This window comes from Hemibagrus wyckioides, linkage group LG16 (genome assembly GCF_019097595.1).
Source record: "Hemibagrus wyckioides isolate EC202008001 linkage group LG16, SWU_Hwy_1.0, whole genome shotgun sequence".
Classification (NCBI taxonomy): Eukaryota; Metazoa; Chordata; class Actinopteri; order Siluriformes; family Bagridae; genus Hemibagrus; species Hemibagrus wyckioides.
In genome coordinates, this window is record NC_080725.1 from 3463482 (window position 1) to 3486219 (window position 22738).

Here is a 22738-nt window from a genome sequence, read left to right on the forward strand (position 1 = left end):
GGACTGTGATTAGAATTGTTTTGGGTTTCCCAACCTTGCTTACTAATCTAATCTAAGCACTTCATCCAGTTAATCCAACACTGAATATTAAGGCCAGGTGTGTTGTAAGTAACCATTGCAAGGTGGTAGATCTCCAAGAAATAGGATTGGGTTCCCTTGTTCTAAACAACGTAAGATTAGCTAAGCTAAATTGATCAAAAACATAAGGCTATCACAAACATTTAGTGTTCGAATGGATTATTTTCTACCTCGGATATTTCGTTTGTGAGAAATCCCCACATAAGCAGAAACAGAGGTGAGTTTTGTTACTGATTAGTCATTTCACCCACAAGGCTTTCTCATGACGTTTGTAGGTGGTTACTGCATTTACAAAATGGGGGGAAAAAAACGATTTTTCTATAAAGAGCTTTTGCAAATTTTGCAAAACACAACGAGCAGAACAGCTCTACCGTAATAAAACAGGTCTTAGAGAGGGAGATCTGCCCTGATTTGCTTGCTCTTGTAAACTCTGGGGAAATCATTCACAGTGTGTTCAAACTCTTCCTGAGCATTACTGTGGTTTAGCCACTCTGCATCCAACACACACACCCACACACACACACACTCTTCAATCGCCTGCACCCCTTCTCTACCCTGAAATCATCATCCAAAACCACTTCATACACACTTCTACTTTTACTAATCATCAGCAACTGAACTATTCGCCCTTCTACGGCTGTAAAGAAAAGAAAAATAAATGTGATTTCTACTATTATCAATTCCTCTGATAGCACTTGAACTGTTTACTCAGATTTGCATTACATTTCTTATTGGCTTAGTCCTGAAAATCAGTAGTTCTGCTTATATTAGGAAAAAAAAAAGAGAGAAAAAAGTAGGAAGGAATTGTGTTTGGATTGAACTGTCTCTTCAGTGTAAGCTAGTCTGTTGATTACATCCAAAAATGGCAGTTTACAGTCAAGATTCTGACTTGCATGTGGTTGTGAGGTCTTACCACAATTTGTTCCACGGAGCACGATTAAAATTACACCTCTTCAAGGATTTGCTTCACTGTAAATTCGACTACTGTGACAATCTGAGCCAGGAAGAAGTACTTCTTAGTGTGTCTTACTTTCAAAGTGCTTTAATGCAGTGTTATCAGCATTGCATACTGTTACTTCTGTAGTATGATGAAGCTACCTACATATGGATGTTTTCCGTCATGAAGCTCTGTTAAAGCCATAATACACTATATTGCCAAGTTTTGGGACACCGCTCCAAATCATTGAGTTCAGGTGTTGTTTTTCAGGGGTTGGGCTTGGCCCCTTAGTTCCAGTGAAAGGAACTCTTAATGCTTCAGCTTCATACCAAGACATTTTGGACAATTTCATGCTCCCATCTTTGTGGGAACAGTTTGGGGATGACCCCTTCCTGTTCCAACATGACTGCACACCAGTGCACAAAGCAAGGTCCATAAAGACATGGATGACAGAGTCTGGTGTGGATGAACTTGACTGGCCTGCACAGAGTCCTGACCTCAACCCGATAGAACACCTTTGGGATGAATTAGAGCGGAGACTGTGAGCCAGGCCTTCTCATCCAACATCAGTGCCTGACCTCACAATTGCGCTTCTAGAGGAATGGTCAAAAAATTCCCATAAACACACTCCTAACCCTTGTGGAAAGCCTTCCTCGAAGAGTTGAAGCTGTTTTAGCTGCAAAGGGTGGGCCAACTCTATATTATATCCATGTGCATGAAAGGCAGACGTCCCAAAACTTTTGGCAATATAATGTATTTTAAGCTGTTGAACTTTCCAGGATCTCCTCCATGAGCTCTCAATCGACATGCATTTGACATTTAATCTCCTTGTGTGTTGTACTGCAGAATCTGCTTTACACACACACACACACACACTCTCCCAAAGGTACTTATTGTGATCTGTTTCAGCTCACAGGATGATGATTCTAGTCTTGACATTGTGTTAAAGTTTGGCAGAGGCTAGTCAGTGGGTAAGTCCCTCTTATTGGTCCCGTGGAGACGTAATACACGGATTTGGCTTGCCCGAGCTTTATGAGGGTTTCTTTTTTTTTTTTTGAACAAAATTGCCATTTGTTGAAACACTGCTGCAGTTATCACCAGCTGTACTGCATCCCTGTGTGGCTTTGATACATGATGCACAATAACACCCGGTATAGTTACTATATGTCATTGCACATGTGATGCTTCTAATGTAGCACTCTTTCAGTCAGGGAGACAAAGCTGAAGTGGGAGATGAAAGGCTTTCTTGTGTGTGCAGACTCTTTAAATGAAGAGGTGTGTGTGTGTGCGTGTGTGTGTGTGTGTGTGCGGGTTTGTGGGTGTCTTCATCAGACCACATCGATGCAACAGAAGCTCTTAATTAATTTCCTGCTGTGTTGCTGTACTCTCTCTCTCTCTCTCTCTCTCTCTCTTTCCCTGTCTCTGTCCCCCGCCTCTCTTTCTCTATCTCTCTTTCCCTCTCTCCATCTCTCTTCCCTTTCTCTTCCCTCTCTCTCTCTCTTTCTTTCTCTCCCTCTCTCTCTCTCTCTCTCTCCCTCTCTCTCTCTCTCTTCCCGCTCTCTCTCTCTTTCTCTCTCTCGCTCTCTCTCTCTCTCTCTCTGGGTGTCTGTGATTGAAGCAGTAGCTCTTGTGGCTTTCATTAATGTAGTCAGAGCCTTGTGCAGTCAGCAGGTGAAGTCTCAGCCTCAGGCATCGATTGCTCTCTCAGCACTGCTGCCACTCTCTCACCTGGGCCTTATGGGCTTTGTGGCACTGCTACCTCTGAATGCTAATGTTCTACACAACCTCTGTGTGTGTGTCTGTGTGCATACATGTGTTTGTGTGTTAGTCTGTGTCTGTGTGTGTCTGTGTGTGTGCATACATGTGCATATGTGTCTGTGTGCATACATGTGTTTGTGTGTTTGTCTGTGTGTGTGCATGCATGTACATGTGTGTGTTTGGGTGTGTGTGTGTGTGTGTGCATAAATGTGCATGTGTTTGTTTGTGTGTGTGTTTGTGTGTGTGTGCATACATGTGCATATGTGTCTGTGTGTGTGTGCATACATGTGTATGTGTGTGTGTTTGTCTGTGTGCATACACGCATGTGCGTGTGTGTGTGTGTGTGTGTGTGTGTGCATACATGTGTTGACTATTTGACTACATGTACAATGTGTTAAATGTTTCCTCAAACAGACCTGACAGATTCATTTCTATTCATGAGCCGACTTTATGAATAGTTATGGCCAAGAATGTGACCATAACTACTTAAGAACTTATTATTCTGATAAAAAACTTTACTCAAGACTCACTTATAATGGAATTCTTAGGGCAGTTGTTGAGCTGTTTAAAAATCTGCGACTGTAAAACACACTTATAATAATGCGTCTATACAATTATCTCAAAAAAGTCTAACGATAAAGGATCTTATAGACATAGACATTACTGAACATCCGAGCAGCACGGTAAAATATTATATGTGTGTGTGTGTGTTGTGAGTATCTGTAACTTATTTCAAGGTGTCAAAAGGCTAGATGTGTGCATTTGCTTGTGTGTGTGTGTGTGTGTGTTGTGAGTATGTTGTAATCTACAGTATCTCAAGGTGTCAAAAGGCTAGATGAGTGTGTGTGTGTGTGTGTGTTGTGAGTATTCTGTAATCTACAGTATCTCAAGGTGTCAAAAGGCTAGATGAGTGTGTGTGTGTGTGTGTGTTGTGAGTATTCTGTAATCTACAGTATCTCAAGGTGTCAAAAGGCTAGATGAGTGTGTGTGTGTGTGTGTTGTGAGTATTCTGTAAATTATTTTATTGTATCAGAAAGCTAGATGTGTGCATTTACTCATACATGTGTGTGTGTGTGTGTGTGTGTGTGTGTGTAAAAACAGAAAGCTACAGAGGATGAGTTGTGTAATTAAAACCAGCATCTGTGCAGCGTTGCACCAACATCAACACTGACCAGCAATAACAGAGGGATCTTTGTGTTTGGAAACAAAGCGAACAGAAAAATTTCAACTAGACTAAATATCGTCTAGACTGAAACGTCTTTTTGTTTTTGGTTTGTCATACTTTTTTTTTCTGCTTCTCAGTTTTCAGAATGTTCCTGCGTGCATTGTAATGTCATCATTCTTTTCACCTGTGATTGTGTGTGTGTGTGTGTGTGTGTGTGTTTTGGCTCAGTGTGTTGAAGCAATGTTAATGAATCTGACATGACTATTTCATCTCCATACAGAAGCGTCACGGCGCACCTTAATAGAAACTAGGACAGATCTTACATGGCTAACCTACCCTGATGTCTCTTTCTCTCTTACAGGCAAGCCCAGCACCAATTATAGTCAACACAGACACTCTGGAATCAGTACCTTATGTGAGTTTCACAGTTTTTCATCTGTTTTCTTTTCCATCTTGTCAACTGGCATTCATTTTCGTACTAAATACCAGCAAACAATTGCAGATACGAATAGGAGGGTTATTTTTTTTTCTTTTAGAAAGGCCATCTGGTTGAGACTAAAGGTGTGTATCGGGACTGGGATTCCATGGGTGCATGTGTGGGAGTGTTTTACATGAAGCTCACAGGACAAACAAAGACTCTACAGCATTCCTTCATTCATTCATTCATTCATTCATTCATTCATTCATTCATCCTTAGTAACCGCTCTTCTGCTCAGGGTTCGAATTAGGTTACTGGTCTGTTTATGTTTTGAAAAATTCATGAGAAAACATAGCAGGCATTTACAATAAAATTAGCAGTGTGAGCAGGATTACAAAAACAACCTGTGGGATTTTTCCAGTGTTTTACGGGACAGAGTGCTAGGCTACATATACAAATAGTGGTATTGTGTTACACCCCTAGTGTGTAATATAAGACAGAGAGTTATGATGTCAAGTGAGTTTTAGCTTGCTTAGTAACATTTCTATGACATCATTTGAAATATGTCATAAATAAATATTTTACATGAGATTTCCACTCTACGTTAAACAGTGCCACTGGATACGATGCGAGCTTTTTGATAACCACCGGAGCTTTTCCCTCATCAGCATCAGGCATGAATGCTTGTTATTTGTGCTGCATGGCAGCCGTGGGGGTGGGGTTGGGGGTGGGGGTGACTGAATTTGGATGAAGTGTGAATAAAGACAAATGGACTGGAGATGAGTGAGAGAGACAGGAATGAATGATAGAGTGCAGAGGAAAAGACAGGCCGCTAAATGGACATTACTGATGATAAAAGCAGGAGGCTTTGATTTAGAGTGACACATTTGTGTTATTATGCTGCTGAATAAAGTATTAAAGGAGAAGTTCACTTCCAGAACAAAAACCTACAAATAGTTTACTCACCCCCTGGTCATCCAAATTCTTCATGTCTTTCTTTCTTCAGTCGTAAAGAAATGATGGAAAACATTTCAGGATTTTTCTCCATATAGTGGACTTTAACGGTGCCCGTGAGTTTGAACTTCCAAAATGCAGTTTAACTGCAGCTTCCAAGAGCTCTAAATGATCAAAATACTAGATAAATACAAAATAAATGACAAAGTTAAATAAAAACCTGGCACAAAGAGATATAACTTTGGGTTATTCCTTAGCAACAACTTCAGAGCGCTCCTCCTTCTCCACACTAGTAAACACTGACCTTCCGACGTGATTACATAGTACGTAGCGGTGTGGAGGCGCATCCCAGAGCTGGCACTAGATGAGCTTTTATAGTTAAAAAGTGTACAATTTTTTATTTTTCTAAGAAAGTGACCGATGGTTTGGCTAGATAAGACCCTTCTTCCTTGACTGGGATCGTTTAGAGCTGCATTTATTCTTGATTTTGGAAGTTCAAACTTGCGGACACCATTGAAGTCCATGGAGAAAAATCCTGAAATGTTTTTCCCTCAAAAAACATCATTTTCTTATGACGTGAACATCTTGAATGACCAGGGGGTGAGGAAATTATTTTGTTCTGGAAGTGAACTTCTCCTTTAATGGGGATTTACTATCAGTTTTGGCTTTACAGTCTCAAGAATGAATAAAGATAGCAATATAAAAATTTCTGTTTGCAGCTTTTGGTTCTTATTACAAATTTATATTATACTCTTCTGTTTCTTAATGTTTTAGTCTACTGGTTCAGTATATGGCAACTCTAACTGGAGACAAACCATTAGCTTGATTTTATTGGAATATTTCCAAACCCTGACCACAATAATGTGATTACTAAAGTGATCAAACATTTTCAAGTTTATACCATATGCCATTGTTCTCTGCATGCAGTTAATATGTGTTTCTGTGGAGATGACCCACCAGCTAAAATTAACCTAATTTATGCACCCATTTGGCCAACTATACACCTTGAAGCACAGGGTTGTCATTGGTAGTTTGCTAATTGAAATTACACAAAATAATGTATTAAATATGGTAACATTGTGCAACAGTGAACTGCTCCAGGTTTCCAGGTTTGAACTCGTTCTCCTGCATGTTCTCCTGTTCTCATCGGGGTTTCTTCTGGGTTCTGTAGTTCCTTCCACCTTTCAGTGTCATGCTGTATGTGGATTGGCTCCTGTGAATTAGGCATAAGTGTATTTACATGGTGCTCTGTGATGGACTTGCACACCAAACAGGATATATATTTCTGCCTCATGCTCTGTGATTCTGGATTCTCTGGACTTATCACCGTCCTAACTAGGATAAATGCTTGAAGATGGAGAAGATTAATGAAGCTACAGTAATCACACAATGTTCACTGCCACATGCCGTTGTTTCTGCTTGCTGTAAATGCTGTGGGTTGGACCTAGTTAGCTAACAGTACCAACTCTTTGGCTAGCATTACACCTTTTGTTATTGCAAATTGTTATCACTGGAGTAGCTATGTAGTTTAAAGTTCATTAATATTTCTCTGTCTAATTAAATAAATTAATGTATTAAACAAGCTGCTTTTAAGTGAACATTTTGTCCTCAAAGTTGATGTGTTAGAAGCAGGAAAAATGGACAAGTGTAAGAATTTGAGCGAGTTTGACGAAGGACCAAATTGTGATGGTTAGACCACTGGATCAGAGCATCTCCAAAACTGCAGCTCTTGTGGGGTGTTCCCGGTCTGCAGTGGTCAGTATCTATCAAAAGTGGTCCAAGGAAGGAACAGTGGTGAACCGGAGACAGGGTCATGGGTGACCAAGGCTCACTGATGTATGTGGGGAGCGAAGGCTGGCCCATGTGATCCGATCCAACAGACGAGCTACTGTTGCTCAAATTGCTAAAGAAGTTAATGCTGGTTCTGATTGAAAGGTGTCAGAATACACAGTGCAGGATGGGTCAGGGCTGTTTTGGCAGCAAAAGGAGGACCAACACAATATTAGGCAGGTGGTCATAATGTTATGCCTGATCAGTGTATGTAGCTGAACACTGAGATGTCAGGGAAGAGCAGTAAATCAGGGTCACAACACTGAATTGACAGTTTTCTGTTAAAATAATTGTTCATTAAACCGATATGTCGTCATTTAGCTTCTCTTTAATTATTTGATTTCTACATATAGCTGCTGTATCATGTGTTTGTGAATGGTAGTAGGGGTTTGTGAAGCACAGGTTTAGGCAGCAGCTTCAGCGTTAAAAGCAGCTCTATAAATCATTCTGCCAGAAAACTGGCAAACTTTCACTTTTTTCTAGCTGAGCATGAGAGTAGCTGAGAGGCTGGAACACGAGACTGATGACGATGATGATGTTAGTGACGACGCAGATGATGCTGATGAATGCATTCTGATGTTATAAATATAGACAGAATTGTAAGAGGTTATGATGACGTGAATGTATACTAACATTTGAAGGTTGAAACTATAGACAAAAGAAGCTAGCTGTTCTAGCCGCTTAGTGTTCCACTATTGCAGTGTTCTCTCTAAAAGCCACACCCCCAGAAAACAAGGCTTCGTAAGACTAGTACAAAATGAAAGGCTTGACTAGTCAGGCAAAAATCACTCAACCCTAATATTAACCACATTTAGATGCAGAAGATTGTATGAAGAAAGATCATTTGTATTTGATTTCAAAGATATGTTTTTGAACTAATATTTCTTAACTAATATGTTTTAAAGAATAAAATAAAAATTCAGAATCTTTAACCCTACCATTAGTTTCTAGTATTGGGGATTGACAAAATGCATTTTCAATAAAATGTGGATAGGAAATATTATTCAAACCACTGTGAGGCGCACTAGTAACTGACGCTAGGGGCGGCAGTCTTTAGCCTCCTCGTTAGTGCGCCCACATCCCATGCCAGAGACCCGGGTTCGAGACCCACATAGAGCGGGTGTGAGTAGGACCTGGGGGGTTTCATTGGTGCCATGACCCGGATGGCAGTGAGGTTTAGGGGGGGTGAGTGTAATGCAGGCCACCTGTAGGTGCTGTGCAGGTAAGCCTCACTTCCCTGATCTCAAGAGGCGCGCTAGTGGCTGCAGACTTTAGCCTCCTTGTTAGTGCTCCCGCATCCCATGCCAGAGACCTGGGTTCGAGATCCACGTAGAGCAGGTGTGAGTAGGACATGGGGGGTTACATTGGTGCCGTGACCCGGATGGGAGTGAGGTTTAGGGGGGGTGAGTGAAACAGAGGCCAGCGGTAGGTGCTGTGCAGGTAAACCTCACTCCCCTGATCTCATAGAGGAAAGACCCGGTTTCGAGACCTGCTCGGATCGGGTGCGAGTAGACCCCAGGGGTTACACTTGCAAGAATATGCAGTATGTGTAATGTATATTTCTGAACACAAATAATAATTTATCTTATTGACAGTTTTTTTAACCTGTGTAGTTCAGTTATTTTACACAAAAAGTATTCAGAGATTAGTGTATAATTCATCCAACAATAAAAAAATAATGATCGTCATACATAATTTAATGACTCTTGTAGGAGTGAGTAGTGTGTTGTAGTGACTCTCGATGTACGACATCTATATAGGATATCCTTTTATGGTTTTATAATATCCTTACAGACGAATATCAAGCATTTTTGCGTAACACATTTTTTCAGTCTGGATACATACTTCCTGGATGTCTGATGCCCTCTCTGCTTCAGTCAGCACAACATTTTCAGCAAGCAGATGCAATTAAGCTCTGTTTTAAATGACTGGTGCTGATGCGGTGGACGTGAATGGTGTAGAACTTGTAGTCAGAGCTCAGACTGACAGACAGACTGTGCTAATGTTTAACTTTCCTCTGTGTGGCACTGCCACCGCAGGAGGCTTCAGTGACTGTGATGAAAAGCGTTTCACTGCTGATTTTTTTTTTTACAGGTTTATGGAGGGGTTTTTTTTTATGTAGCTTAGTCTGAAGAGGACTGGATGTTTGGTAGTGACCCTCGGTATGAAAATGTCCCGTAGATTATACATTGCAGTAGAAATAAACCCACAAATCTACAGACACACGCGAAAGACACGACGTTAGCACTAACTCTTATTGCTTGTGAATGTATCGTGTGAAACAGGAGCGATTAAGTGTGTTTATTTGAACACAAATTATTTCTCGATGTGTACGTGCAGCATTTTTCTATTTTTTTTGGTAAGTGGTACATTCACTGTGACTCACCACTTTATTATGAGCCTGTGTAAGCCTGCAGTCTGGATAGCTCTCTCCTCCCCTCTGCAGCTGAAGTCGAGCCACAGCACACAAACACTTCTCCCCAAGGACGCACCCGGCGAAAGCACCACTTAGCATTGCTGATGTGAGCCAGGGTTTAGGTTTGAGCCGCGGTAATTCTGTTCAAGTGTAGAGCGGCTCAGACAGAAGGGCTGTGTTTTCCTGACATTAAGGAAAGCAACTCACCGTCTGTTGTTGACTTTGTACATATCTGCGCCATATTTCCGATTATCAGTGCTGCTGTTACTGTTACGATAACGAGAAATGGTTCGGTGATCCAACCAGACTCTGGGATTTATCAATCAATTACTTCTCTGTCACTGATGATGTTTGTGCCTCTTGAGTTCTGTGTGCTGATGGTGGATCAGAGTGTGTTGCCTCAGAGCCAGCAGGAGGCTTTCGAGAGCTCTTCGTTTTCCTCCTCATCTGTTCTGGTGAGATGGTGCCAGACCGATATGCCTGCAGGGCCACGAACAAGACAAAAGCTTGGTGTCCTCAATCGCAACACACACGATAGAAAGCTTAGATGACTCAATAATCTAAACTAGACATTTATAGCAACTTAAATAAACAGCAACTGGTACACATATTTAATCTGAAGCGTCAACTAAGATTTTCTTTGAAAAAACCTAATTAGATTTGGATGAAAGATTCAGTGACACCTGTCTGGCAATATGCGCTTTCATTTGTGAAGGACTTTATGTTGTATAGCTGCTGCTGGGATGAGATGGCACTCAAGCTAGAGTTGAATACTGTTTATGCATGTAGTCATGCTGAACTCTCTTATCTTTTTGGTTCATGTTCTATAACAGCAGCCGTAGTGACCGTAGTGCCAGCTGCATGACAAATCATACTGTAGGTTTGTATTAATGCACGCGTTATCATGCATTATTGCGTTCTATAATAACAGACCATTCACATGGACTTGTATGGCACATGCTCATAATCTTGATATGTTGATGCTTTCAGTCAGGAGACACTTACGTAACATTTATGGATGGAGTCTTTGTAACTTGGCTGTAATGGCTGACTTTGTGCTTTCTGGTTTCTTGGTAACATGACAAGCTGAGATTTTTATCTTATGAATCTCAAGAGAGAGAAAATAGCGGGGCTGATGAGGGAATGACTGTAGCTGCTGTAACGTACATTGCAACAGGAATTAATGTTTCACAGATGTTCCAGAAGAATAAAAAAAATAATATCAATAAAATCATTGGCAAATTGCTGTTATAGAAGAATATAACTTTTATCGATTATTAGCCTATATCATCATATGATCATTATCATACCTAATTTAATGACGTTTCTATTTTTTGAGTTTACATCATTGCATGCTTACCATTGATTTACTAAATGGTGCTTTTTCTCCTTTGCACTCTCACTCTTATTTTATTTTTCTTTCTCATTAGCTTGGATGTAGTCTGCACATGAATCAGCTCTTGCTTATTGCTCATGTCCTTGAGAGCCTTGAAAGTCTTTTCCCCCCACACTGTACAAAATGAATCCGTTTCCAAAAAGGATGCATGAAATTGATTTTTGCTGTGATTGTATGAGGCGAGGCATCATAAAAAGCAGCATAGTGGTTGGCATAAATATGCATTAGTCTGCCTTGCTTTTAACATTTCATTTACTCACCAGTGGCTGTTCTGTTTTTGGGTTCACCTAAGCTAAAAATGTCATTCAGCTGTACGACCTGAATTCGGTGGATTCCTGTAGTGTGTTAAAGCAGGTCAGCTATGTGTTCAGATTATGACTGTAGTAATAGCTGTCTGTGGGGGAGACTCTTTGCCATGTGTGCATATGTCTAAACAAGAATAATGGAACATTTTGTAAATACATATGCCTGGAAAAGGGGGATAAAGTGAGACTTCCCTTTTAGCAGTGTCGGCTTATATTTAATCAAAGTAAGACTTTTTTTTTAAAAGCAAACACAAAATAAATCATAAATCTCCATATTTCATCTTTAAAGTGAATAATTTAATATCTATTTTTCTTTGTAGCTTTAATATAATTAGATTTCTTGCTGACTCCACACTACCAGGTTTTAGCCCTGATCTCCCTGTTGCAACTCCCTCTAGCTCAGTGCCCTCATGGTACGAGCAGTCTCAGCCTGTGATCTGTCTGAAATGTTCTGATATTATTTATATATATATTTATTATTGTTTGAGTGATTTGAGCCCCCTTAATGACCAGTAGCAAGGACAAAAACGAACAACAGCTGATTAGATTACAAGACAAAATCTACGTGGCAGATCCCTGGTTCCAGTTCTATCATCCATTTATATGAAGGCAAAATGTAAGCAGAATACTGAGGCCTCCATGAGGAATTTATTTGGCTGTTACAACAAAAAATGAAATTGATCATGATGCTGGTGGAAAAGGAATATAGTTTCAAAATATCTTTGCACAACACCTCCAGTTCTGATTGCAGAACAGAAAGTCCATGCAAAATAGTGCAACCACAATTACTAAGGTTAAGTTGTGAAAAAGTCACATGATAAATATCTTTGGTTCATATTTTAGTGAGTAGAATTTGGGGATACACTGTGTTGGGGATCTCTCCAGGAAGGATTGTGTGGTGTGAGTGTCTATTACGATCACTTGGGTAGTGCATACTGTGCTACATCCACACAGTTGACCTCAAGCAATAAAGGTCAGGCTGTGTGAGCAATACCTGTGGACAATTTGTGCACCTACATGTGAGAGACTGATGGTCTCTGAGGCTAACAGAAGGTCTGAGCATCAATAGAGAATTAGCATGTTGAAGTTTAGATTGAAGCAGTAACTGGCTGTCTGGAGGAGAATGAAAAGAAACCTGTAGATCCATCCACCCAGGATGCACTTTACAGGACAACTTACTTCAAATCCTTAGCTCTATGTTGTTTTATGTAGCATTATGAAAAACGCTGTTTCATGTCACTATGTACTGCGTGAGCTATATATGGTTGAAATGACAAATCTTGACTTCTTGACTTTATTATAATTCCGTGATACTTGGATATTTGTTGTGAAGTCATGTGTTATACTCTTCTCTCATTTTTTTTTTTAGGGTTGCTTGCTTCAGATTATTAATATTTAATTTCAGCTATTTCTTTTGCATTGCAAATACTTAATAGGATTTTTTTTCCCCCTTTTCCAGGTCAATGGGACAGAAATCGAATATGAATTTGAAGAAATTACGCTAGAGCGGGTAAGTCAGACCAGTGGCCCATTAACTGATTCAGTCACATGATTATAGGCTTACACACATATTTATGCACTGAATTAATCAAATCTTTCCTCTCCAGATGCATCACTTGTTTAATGGTTTAATGGTGTGGCATGTTTTGCATTCATCTTCCTCAAATGCCAAGACATTAAAGAAACTTCAGCTTTGTTTAACTTATGCATCCGTAGTGTACTGTATGTCTGATAACTACAGGCAATTCAACTCGTCTCTTAGCGCTGAGAGATGAACTGAACACAAGCTTACGTAAGAACTATATTAATAAATGTTTAGAAATACATAATTTAAGCTCGGTATCAGATCCATGAAATGTCTTGGTAATGCTTAACTACATATTCTTTCCTCTATTAACCAGAGTGGGTGAGGGCTTTATGTGTGGCTTCCGCCAAGACAACCACCCAAGCACATTACAGTACACATTACAAGCACTATCTGCCCTTTTCTATACACGTGAGGTTACAGATTCCTGTGATTGGCTAGTGTTTCTGTGACAGAAACACTTGTCCCTCTCACCATTATAATCACCAAGGATAAATTATACAGGATTATAGTTTAATTTACTTTGATGAATACATAAATGTATTTTACATACATGTTGGATGTAAGACCTGGGGTGCATCTGGCTCTTCAGTTCATCCCAAAGGTGTTCAATGGGGTTGAGGGCAGGGCTGTCAGTTTCTTCCAGTCTATCCCTACCTCTTCATGGACCTTACTATGTGTCCAGGGACAATGTCATGCTGGAATATTTGGACCTCTTCGTTCTGATTAAGCTACATCATACAGTCACATTTTATGCAACTGTTTGCTTCCAACCCACATTTTGCATTTACATTTCTGGCATATGTCAGACGCCCTTATCAGTAGTCTAATGCCGTAACCACTAAGCTACCACATCAGACATATGAATGTGATGTCCACAAACGTCTGGCCATAGTGTATGTATAGGGTATATGTTTTTCATGATTATTTTTACTGTCCCATTTAAAACCCTTAGGCTCCTATTGTAACATGTTTCAAATAATGAAGATTCCGTCCATTCTTCCTTGGAAGAATCCAGGGAACGCTGTTAAAATATCTGCCTGCGTCAACCATCCACACAAGCATCGTAAATTGACATTAAGTAAAATAATTTTAGAGTATTCCTTTAAATTTGGCGGTTCTGGACTCTTTTAGCTACATATAGGTGCAGGTATTCTGGAATGTACTCCTTGTTAGTTGTAGATTTTGCAATTACTTGGCGAGTTCTGGTATGAACCAAATAAAGCACATGTTTTCTTTGCTGTAGCTCTGGATTCTTACAGACAGAGATTCTTTTCTCCTGATAGCTTGTGGGATAAACAGTGTGCTCCACAGGCTGCATTACAGCTAATTGATATCGGAGCAGTGCACTCGCTGGCACCGACAGCCGTGGGTAGGCGGCTCTTAATTGGAACTCTCTGTTTGCATGTAAAATAGTGGACTGAGCTCTCTAGGCAGGATGTGTGTGTGAGGGGTAGCTGGCTGCAGGTGACATTTTGACAGATGTAATTGGATCCACAGGCCTGAAGATGATGCGATGACAATAGCAAACGTCAGCAGGAGCAAAGGGAGCACTGATTTGTCAAACACTGGCGCCGGGAGGCTGTGAGCTTCTGCCTGCATCTCCCTGTGGGACTCACTGAGATAAAATGCTATTAAAAATGGATACAGCCATAACACGGCAGCTGTTCTCTGTCTTCACTCTTTCTTATTCTTTCTCTCTCCCTTCATGTCCATAACTCTCTATAATACATAATATACACTCTTGGCTTCCTCCACATGAGTGATGCAAGTGAATATTATCACTAACTCATTTGACCTGTTCTAGCTCAGAGCGTATTTTCTCCTTCTGCCCAGCATCCTGCCATCTACCACCCCATGGAGACAGCAGTGCTTTAATCACAAGAGCCTTTCTCAATCTACCCACATGCCAATTAATCAAAGCTCCAAGAAATGACAGTTTGCATGACGCTGCCGTGTCTGGAGCGTTTCCCCTCCTTGCATAGGTGCTCTAATAAACATAGCTCGGCTGGGTGAGTGTAATTAGCTCCAATCTGCCACTCTCTGGGGCTGTTTGGCTGTTTATCAGCCGGAGAATCAATTAAAGTGCATCAGTTCCACGCTCATCCCTCTCAGCAACGAATGTTAGTCAGAGACAAAATTTGTTTACGATTTTTAGCTCCTTTGCATACTTTGTGGCCAGTGGGATGAGATTTTGAGCAGGAGGCTATGACTTTTAGCTTCTCAAGCTCATTGTAAATACTGATGAGTCACAACTGTTATGCTAGATGTAGAGTTGTAGAGTTTGCATGTTCCTACTGTGCTTCAAGGGGTTTCTTCAGGGTACTCTGGTTTTCTCCTCCAGCCCAAAGATGTTGCGTTGTTGCATGGTCTGTGATGGATTGGCCCCCCATCCAAAGTGTCCCCTGCCTTGTGCCCTTGTGAGTCCCCTGGGACAGACTCCAGGTTCCCTGTGTCCCTGTGTAGGACAAGCACAACAGAAATTGGATAGATGTATGAATCGTTATTTCGGACCATTTTATACTTATACTAACAGAGTCATAATTTTCTCAAATGCTAACATTACCATCAAAGGTGTGTCAGTGTACTCTCAACTGGCACGGCAGATTTAATAATAACATGAATAGGCTTATTAAGTAAGAAACAAAAAAAGTATAGAGCTATACTCAGTGTCACTGTCTTAACATTTTGACAAGAAAACAAGGGGAAATATCAGGAAGGGGACACAGTGGAGACGTCTTATAGTTTATCCATGCAGAGACTCTGTCACAAGATGGCAAATTTGCTATTGGTACTCAGCAAGGAAACGAGCAAATGAGAATGACTCACTTGGGAACCGCTTGGTGAGCTGGAACGAAAGGGCTCGAGATCGATAAAGTCTACTCTAGTCTACCAATGTTCACAGAAAATCGCTGCTGTTTAATCTATTTCAGTATTATTTAATATGTTTAATGTCTCAACACCATAAAATTTCCCCTCATGTTAAAACAGAATTTGACAATAAAAGGAGTTTGTGGAAAAATGTTTGTTATGGAGTTATTTCAATAGAATGAGGAAGTGGGAAGTGAAAATATCTTTAATACAGGTAAAAGTGTGTAATATTTCTTATCATAAGAGGAACTCATAATTAATAAGGATTATTTAGAATGTCTAAATAAATGAATTTAGAATATCTAGGAACAGGCCTGATCACGTATCTGTTATATAATATATGTCTAATCTCATTAGACATATTAGATGAATTACTTTTATTTAAGATTTTTTTTTTTTATCCATTTTGAAAGTTGTAGACATTTTTTTTATCATTCATAGTAAGTTGTTTATCAAGGGAATATTTTTCTTTAATATTACCCAGCCCTACTTGCTGCTTGTTAGCTTGGATAATTAGCGCTAATCAGGGCATGCATGCTAATGATGCACCTGAAATCTTTTCCAAAGCAGTATGTCATCAACACACTTGATTATCGTAGCATCGCCTATATGATGTCTACCAGTGGAGAGGATGATTATTGTGATATAATGGGCCTATTATCTCTCTTCACACTGACATAATTGTATATACTGCATCGTTCATTCCAAGGTGTATATGTGTGTGTATGTCTTTATCCATGTCTCACATATACTTCTGCCCTTTCTGTTCTCAGGGTAACTCAGGGTTGGGGTTCAGTATAGCAGGTGGGACGGATAATCCACACATCGGAGACGATCCTGGGATCTTCATCACCAAGATCATCCCCGGTGGTGCTGCGGCTGAGGACGGCAGGCTCCGGTGAGCAATGCCTTTTTACAGTAGATGAACTGATGAAGAACATTATATCTACCATATCATCTAACATTTATCATGTCCTAGTTTCTGAGCTGTGCTAATGTTTAACATGTTAAACATCATTCTTTCATCCTTCCCTCCCCTCCTCCCTTCCCTACCCTCTCTCTCTCTCTCTCTCTCTCTCCTATTTTGTCAGTGATTAAGACTGAGCTCTGTATCTGAGTTTTATTACCTCTCCAGAGAGCAGATCTGCAGCACACACACACACTCTCTCACACACACACACACCTACACACACTCTCATTTAACTCATTGTAGCTTCATTAGGAAATGGACAGGATCATTAGAGCTGATCCAAAAAACAAGTGTTGGCGTGATGGGGGAATGTTTTTGCGTATTACAGCAGAACATTGTGCCTCTTACTGATGCTTATCTCAATGATCAGGAGCAGACCAACATGGTTAGTGTAATACACACGAGCATAATTACATAGTGTGGAGAGGAAGATAGCAGAACTGTGTATTTTGTGCCTGTGTGTGTGTGTGTGTTTGTGTGTTTGCTGCGAAAAGTAGCTGTGTTTATCCTCTCTTCATTTAATTCTTATCCTCAGCTCTATTTTCTCTACACCACAGTCCTACCCTTCAGTCCATTGCTACCTCCTTTGTTCTCAGTTCTGCACGAGAAACATATTAAAAGATATTACAGATGACACTGTGTGTCATAGAGTATGGGGAAGAAAATATAAACGTATGTTTTTATTACTGAATATAATAATGTCCATCCGATACATAGAGTTTAAGTTACACATTAAACAAAATGGTTTTTTCAACCTTGTGTATATTAATATGTCACAAAATAGATGTATTCTTGAGCTTAAACCAGGCTTAAAGCTTTTAAAATGAAATTAAACTGATATGGAAATAATTAGCAGGTATTAAGTGAAGTTTGCTTCTGTACTTTACTTTGCTGGAATCATCCACACATCCCTTCTTTCTCCAAACATGACGTGCTGAATTATTTCGAAAAAGTTCTGTATTTCTTTTATTTTTTCTGATTTGTCTTAAGGCTTTAAATGTGCATGTTTGTTCATCTTTTATAGCAGAGAAGTTCTTTGTGGTCTATAGAACCATAGATAATTGTGGTGCAGTTTATTGCTTTATGTATCTCTGTATAAGTGCTGTCCCTGCTGCTTTCAGGTTGTCCTGCAACTCATTTTCTCTTTCAACTGCCGTTGCATCAGTCAGCTTTCCGCAGGAAGGAAGTAGTGCTAAGTCTATAATGAACTCAGAAATGAGTTCCTCAAGAGCTCATGGTTGCTGGTGTAGAAAGAACATTATCAGTATTATTTACTGTCCAGTGTCACCCAAATGAGGATGAAGTTCCTTTCTGAGCCTGGTTCCTCTCAAGGTTTCTTCCTCATATCATCTCAGGGAGTTTTTCCCTGCCACCCTCACCGCAGGCTTGCTCATTAGGGATACATTTTAGGGACAAAATAGTAGCTTAACTTTAATCTTTATAATTCTTTCTATGTTTGTGTACTTCTGTAATATGCATATGTATATTTAATAACAAAAAACAACAGTGTATAAATACTTCATTTTTTTCAATGTATTCCTAGCTTTTCTGTAGTGCTGTTACTGATCTCTGGAGATCATGCCTCATTTGGAACAGCTATGTGTTATTTGCATTATATCTTATAATATATATATATATATATATATATATATATATATATATATATATATAACCCTATTATAACCCTTTATCTAAATATCTCTTTAAAATGTTTCATTTGAATTCTTTAGAGGTTTTTAGAATTGAAATCTGTTGGGCTTCAGGAAAGAGCTACTGACTGAGTAGAGAAACATGGGGAGTGTTAATAAATCAAATACTGTATGCAGTAATGGGATAAGAGTCTTGTGGGTTGATTTTACTGGCTTTTTAAACAGATATACTTCTGTGACATATTTATTAATAACGATGTTTACAATGGAGCTAGGAGTTGGAGGAGAGTGTAGATTGAATGTAAATTACAGAAAACAAAATACACAGAATGAAAAGGAACATTTTGGTCCGTTTTGGTTTCATAAGGTTGGGTTCATAACCATTCATAACCAGTTATAACCAGTTATAAACATTCATAGCCCATTATAAGCGGTTATAACCATTCATAACTAATCATAACCATTCTAAACCATTCACAACCAGCAATAACTATCCATAACCAGTCATAACCATTCAGAACCATTTGAAGTCAGTAATACCCAGTTATAACCATTCATTACCAATCATAACCATTCAAAACCATTCATAACCAGTAATAACAATTCATAAATAACTATCCATAAGCATTCATAACCAGTAATAACCAGTTATAACAAATCATAACCATTAATAACCATTCATAACCAGTCATAACCATTCAAAGCCATTCACATCCAGCAATAACTATCCATAACCAGTCATAACCATTTATAACCATCCATAGCCAGTTATAACCATTCATAACCAGCAATAACTACCCATAACCAGTCTTAACCATTTATAACCAATCATAACTATTCAAAACCATTCATAACCAGCAATAACTATCTATAGCCATTCATAACCAGTCATAACCATTCAAAGTCATTCATAACCAGCAATAACTATCCATAACCAGTCATAACCATTCATAGCTAGTTATAACCATCCATTACCATTCATAACCAGTAATAACCATTTATAACCAATCATAACCATTAATAATCAGGAATAACCATTCATAACTAGTCATAACCATTCAAAAGCCATTCATAACCAGCAATAACTATCCATAACCAATCATAACCATTTATAAACACTCATAGCCAGTTATAACTATTCCTAACTATTCAAAACCATTCATAACCACTAATAACCAGTCATTACCAGTCATAACCAGTAATATCCATTCAAAACCATTCATAACCACTAATAACCAGTCATTACCAGTCATAACCAGTAATAACCATTCATAACTAGTCATAACTATTCAAAATCATTCATAACCAGCAACAACTATCCATAACCAGTCATAACCATTTATAACCATTCTTAGCCATTTATAACCAGTTAAAACCATTCATAACCAACCATAACCATTCAAAGCCATCCATAACCTGTCATAACCATTCAAAGCCATTCATAACCTGCAATAAATGTCCATAACCAGTCATTACTCATAACCAGCAATAACAATTCATAACCAGTAATAACCATTTATAACCATTTATAAACAGTCATAACCATTCAAAACCATTTATAACCAGCAATAACTATCCATAACCAGTCATAACCATTCATAACCATTATTTGAAGATGTTCATTTCTAAACATTTGACTAAGCATTAAAAAAAAGTGAAATCGTGCTTAGTTATGTGCATAGAAGAAAGTATAGAAGGGATAGAATTGTTTATGATCGTATCAGTTTCATTTGATTTCACTTCATAACTTTACCTTTAATAAAAAAAATTAATTCAGATCCTCACCTCAGTCCTGTTTTTGTGGAAGATTTGAAGAAATGATTCCTAATCCCACTCTTATATCTCACCCAGAAGAGACTGGGCTCCATTTTGTGTCTGGTTCCTCTTGATTTCTTCCTCGTTTCATCTCAGTGACTTTTTCCTCGCCTCTGTTTCCTCTGGCTCGTTTGGGGATCTAAATCTATATCCAGATTTCTGCTGCTTTCTGACAATGTCTATTGTTTAAAGTGCTATAGAAATAAAACTGTATTGAGTTTTTTAATAATATCCTCCAAGCATCATGTTTCATTTTTTTGCCTGCACTCTGTTGAAGTTTGTTGGTGAGACAGGAGCGGTTGAGTCTCAGATGCTCGGTGAGATCATGCCTCAGGAGAGAGCTGTCCTTGCACCAGAGGCAGCCACAATCTGGAAAACTGGAACTACAGTGCTAAATCATATCCACTTCTCTCTGTTTGTGTGTGTGTGTGTGTGTGTGTGTGTGCAGGGTGAATGACTGTATCCTGCGTGTGAATGAAGTAGACGTGTCCGAGGTTTCCCACAGCAGGGCCGTGGAGGCGCTGAAGGTGGCTGGCTCTATTGTTCGGCTCTACGTACGCAGAAGGAGACCCATGCTGGAGACCGTCGTCGAGATCAAACTCATCAAAGGACCAAAAGGTTCTACACCATTTCTGCCCCAAAACATGTTTTTTTCTCTAGTTTTAATCTCATTTAAAACTCTTTTAGTCTCTGTAGATTATTGGGTTCAGACTCGTCTTGGGTCCTAGTAATCATTTTGCTGAGCATTAATATTTAGAGTAATCCATGCCACACCTGCACCATTCACACCTGTCGTTATGTAACGAACGGGGCGGACGCCGCTGATCGAACCCGGATCTCCGCCATAAGCCCAATCGTCCGCAGAAGCAGATCAAACACAAAAGCAGGGATGCAGTATGTGTATGGCTTTTATTTAACAAAACAAAACTAACACAACTACATTAAACGTAACATAAATACACCATAACTCAGCAAAACATGACTATTACATAACAAGCCGTCTGGCTTTACAACACACATACAACGTTCCTTTGACATACATAACATAATGTATATAAATATAATGACTGACCCTGACTATGACAGCTGGACAAACATATAAGCAGCACATCAAGGGGAAACAAGGGACAAGCAGAAAAACATGTTAGGAAAGGGCGTGGCTCCGCCCATGCAGCAATAACACAATAATAAATAAACCACTTGCCAGGACTGCCTAGGGGTCTGGCAAGGAACTGTCCCAATGACTCCTGACACATTAACAGCCATCCCGGTTAATCAGCTCAACCACCGATCAGGCATAACATTATGACCACCTGCCTAATATTGTGTTGGTCCCCCTTTTGCTGCCAAAACAGCCCTGACCTGTCGAGGCATGGACCCCACAAGATCCCTGAAGGTGTGCTGTGGTATCTGGCACCAAGATTTTAGCAGGAGATCTTTTAAGTCCTCTAAGTTGCAAGTTAAATAGATAGATAGATAGATAGATAGATAGATAGATAGATAGATAGATAGATAGATAGATAGATAGATAGATAGATAGATAGATAGATAGATAGATAGATAGATAGATACTTTATTCATCCAAATGGGCCCCACCTCACAATTTACAGGACTTAAACGACTTAAGGGACTTATCACAATTTGGCCCTTTGTCAAACTCGCTCAAATCCTTACGCTTGTCCATTTTTCCTGCTTCTAACACATCAACTTTGAGGACGAAATGTTCACTTGCTGCCTAATATATCCCACCCACTAACAGGTGCCATGATGAGGAGATCATCAGTCTTATTCACTTCACCTGTCACTGCTCATAATGTTATGCCTGATCGGTGTAAGTGGATGGTGCTTAGTACAACTGTGAACGTGGTCAGATTTTAATCAAATAGGCATTGTGACCTGATCACTCAAATCACAGCCACAACTAAACCTCGATGTGTTCCAGCAGCAACAAAGGACCACCTGCATCATTGACCTTGGAGGAAAATATCTAATCATTACAAGTGTTTGGAAATGGCTCTGAAGAGTATAGCTGTGCAGCTAGGCTAATGGCTAAAGGCGATGCTAAAACAGTGGGAACGACAGCAGCTGCTTTTCGTTATTCATGTATAAGTTTTGTAAACAGACCATGTGATTAAAAAAAACTGTTGAAACCGTCCATACAGGTACAGGATTCCTAGGATTGCTAGGATTGTTTTTTTAAATTGCTAGGATTCCCGTGACAGTTCTACGTCTAGGCTGTGCGCTCGTGATCTGATCATCCAGGATGCGTGTAAATGCGAGGTGTAAACAGGGCCATATGATGTTACTGTACCAGGAGTGGTGTTACAAAACAGAGTCTCTTTGTCTGTATTGAAAAAATAATGGCTGGACTGGATTTTTTGTGCTGGAATTTTGACAGAATTAATGTACACCATTTAGAAAAGCAATTTTCGGTGTGGTGCAGAAACTAGTCCGATGAAATTGCTTGGGTTGAAATCAATAGTGCACAAATTTAGTGGTGTCAGCGAGCAATATTTGATGACTCGAGGTTATTAAAAGTCTATCAGACATCTGCTACCCAATTTTTCCTTGGTAATTTATTTTATTTTTTT

The 22738-nt window shown here is 39.5% G+C and overlaps 1 protein-coding gene across 32 annotated transcripts in view; it reads left to right on the top strand.

Annotated features, from left to right (window-relative positions):
• Positions 1 to 22738, top strand: part of dlg2 (discs, large homolog 2 (Drosophila)) — a 228577-nt gene that overhangs the window by 145169 nt on the left and 60670 nt on the right. For 29 of the 32 annotated variants that reach the window (XM_058411078.1, XM_058411085.1, XM_058411081.1 and 26 more), the window contains 4 exons: positions 4300 to 4353; positions 12717 to 12767; positions 16487 to 16611; positions 20596 to 20765. In XM_058411078.1, the coding sequence (XP_058267061.1) occupies positions 4300 to 4353; positions 12717 to 12767; positions 16487 to 16611; positions 20596 to 20765 (400 nt within the window). The remainder of the gene's footprint in view (positions 1 to 4299; positions 4354 to 12716; positions 12768 to 16486; positions 16612 to 20595; positions 20766 to 22738) is intronic. The other 3 variants (XM_058411082.1, XM_058411089.1, XM_058411105.1) reach the window with 1 other exon arrangement.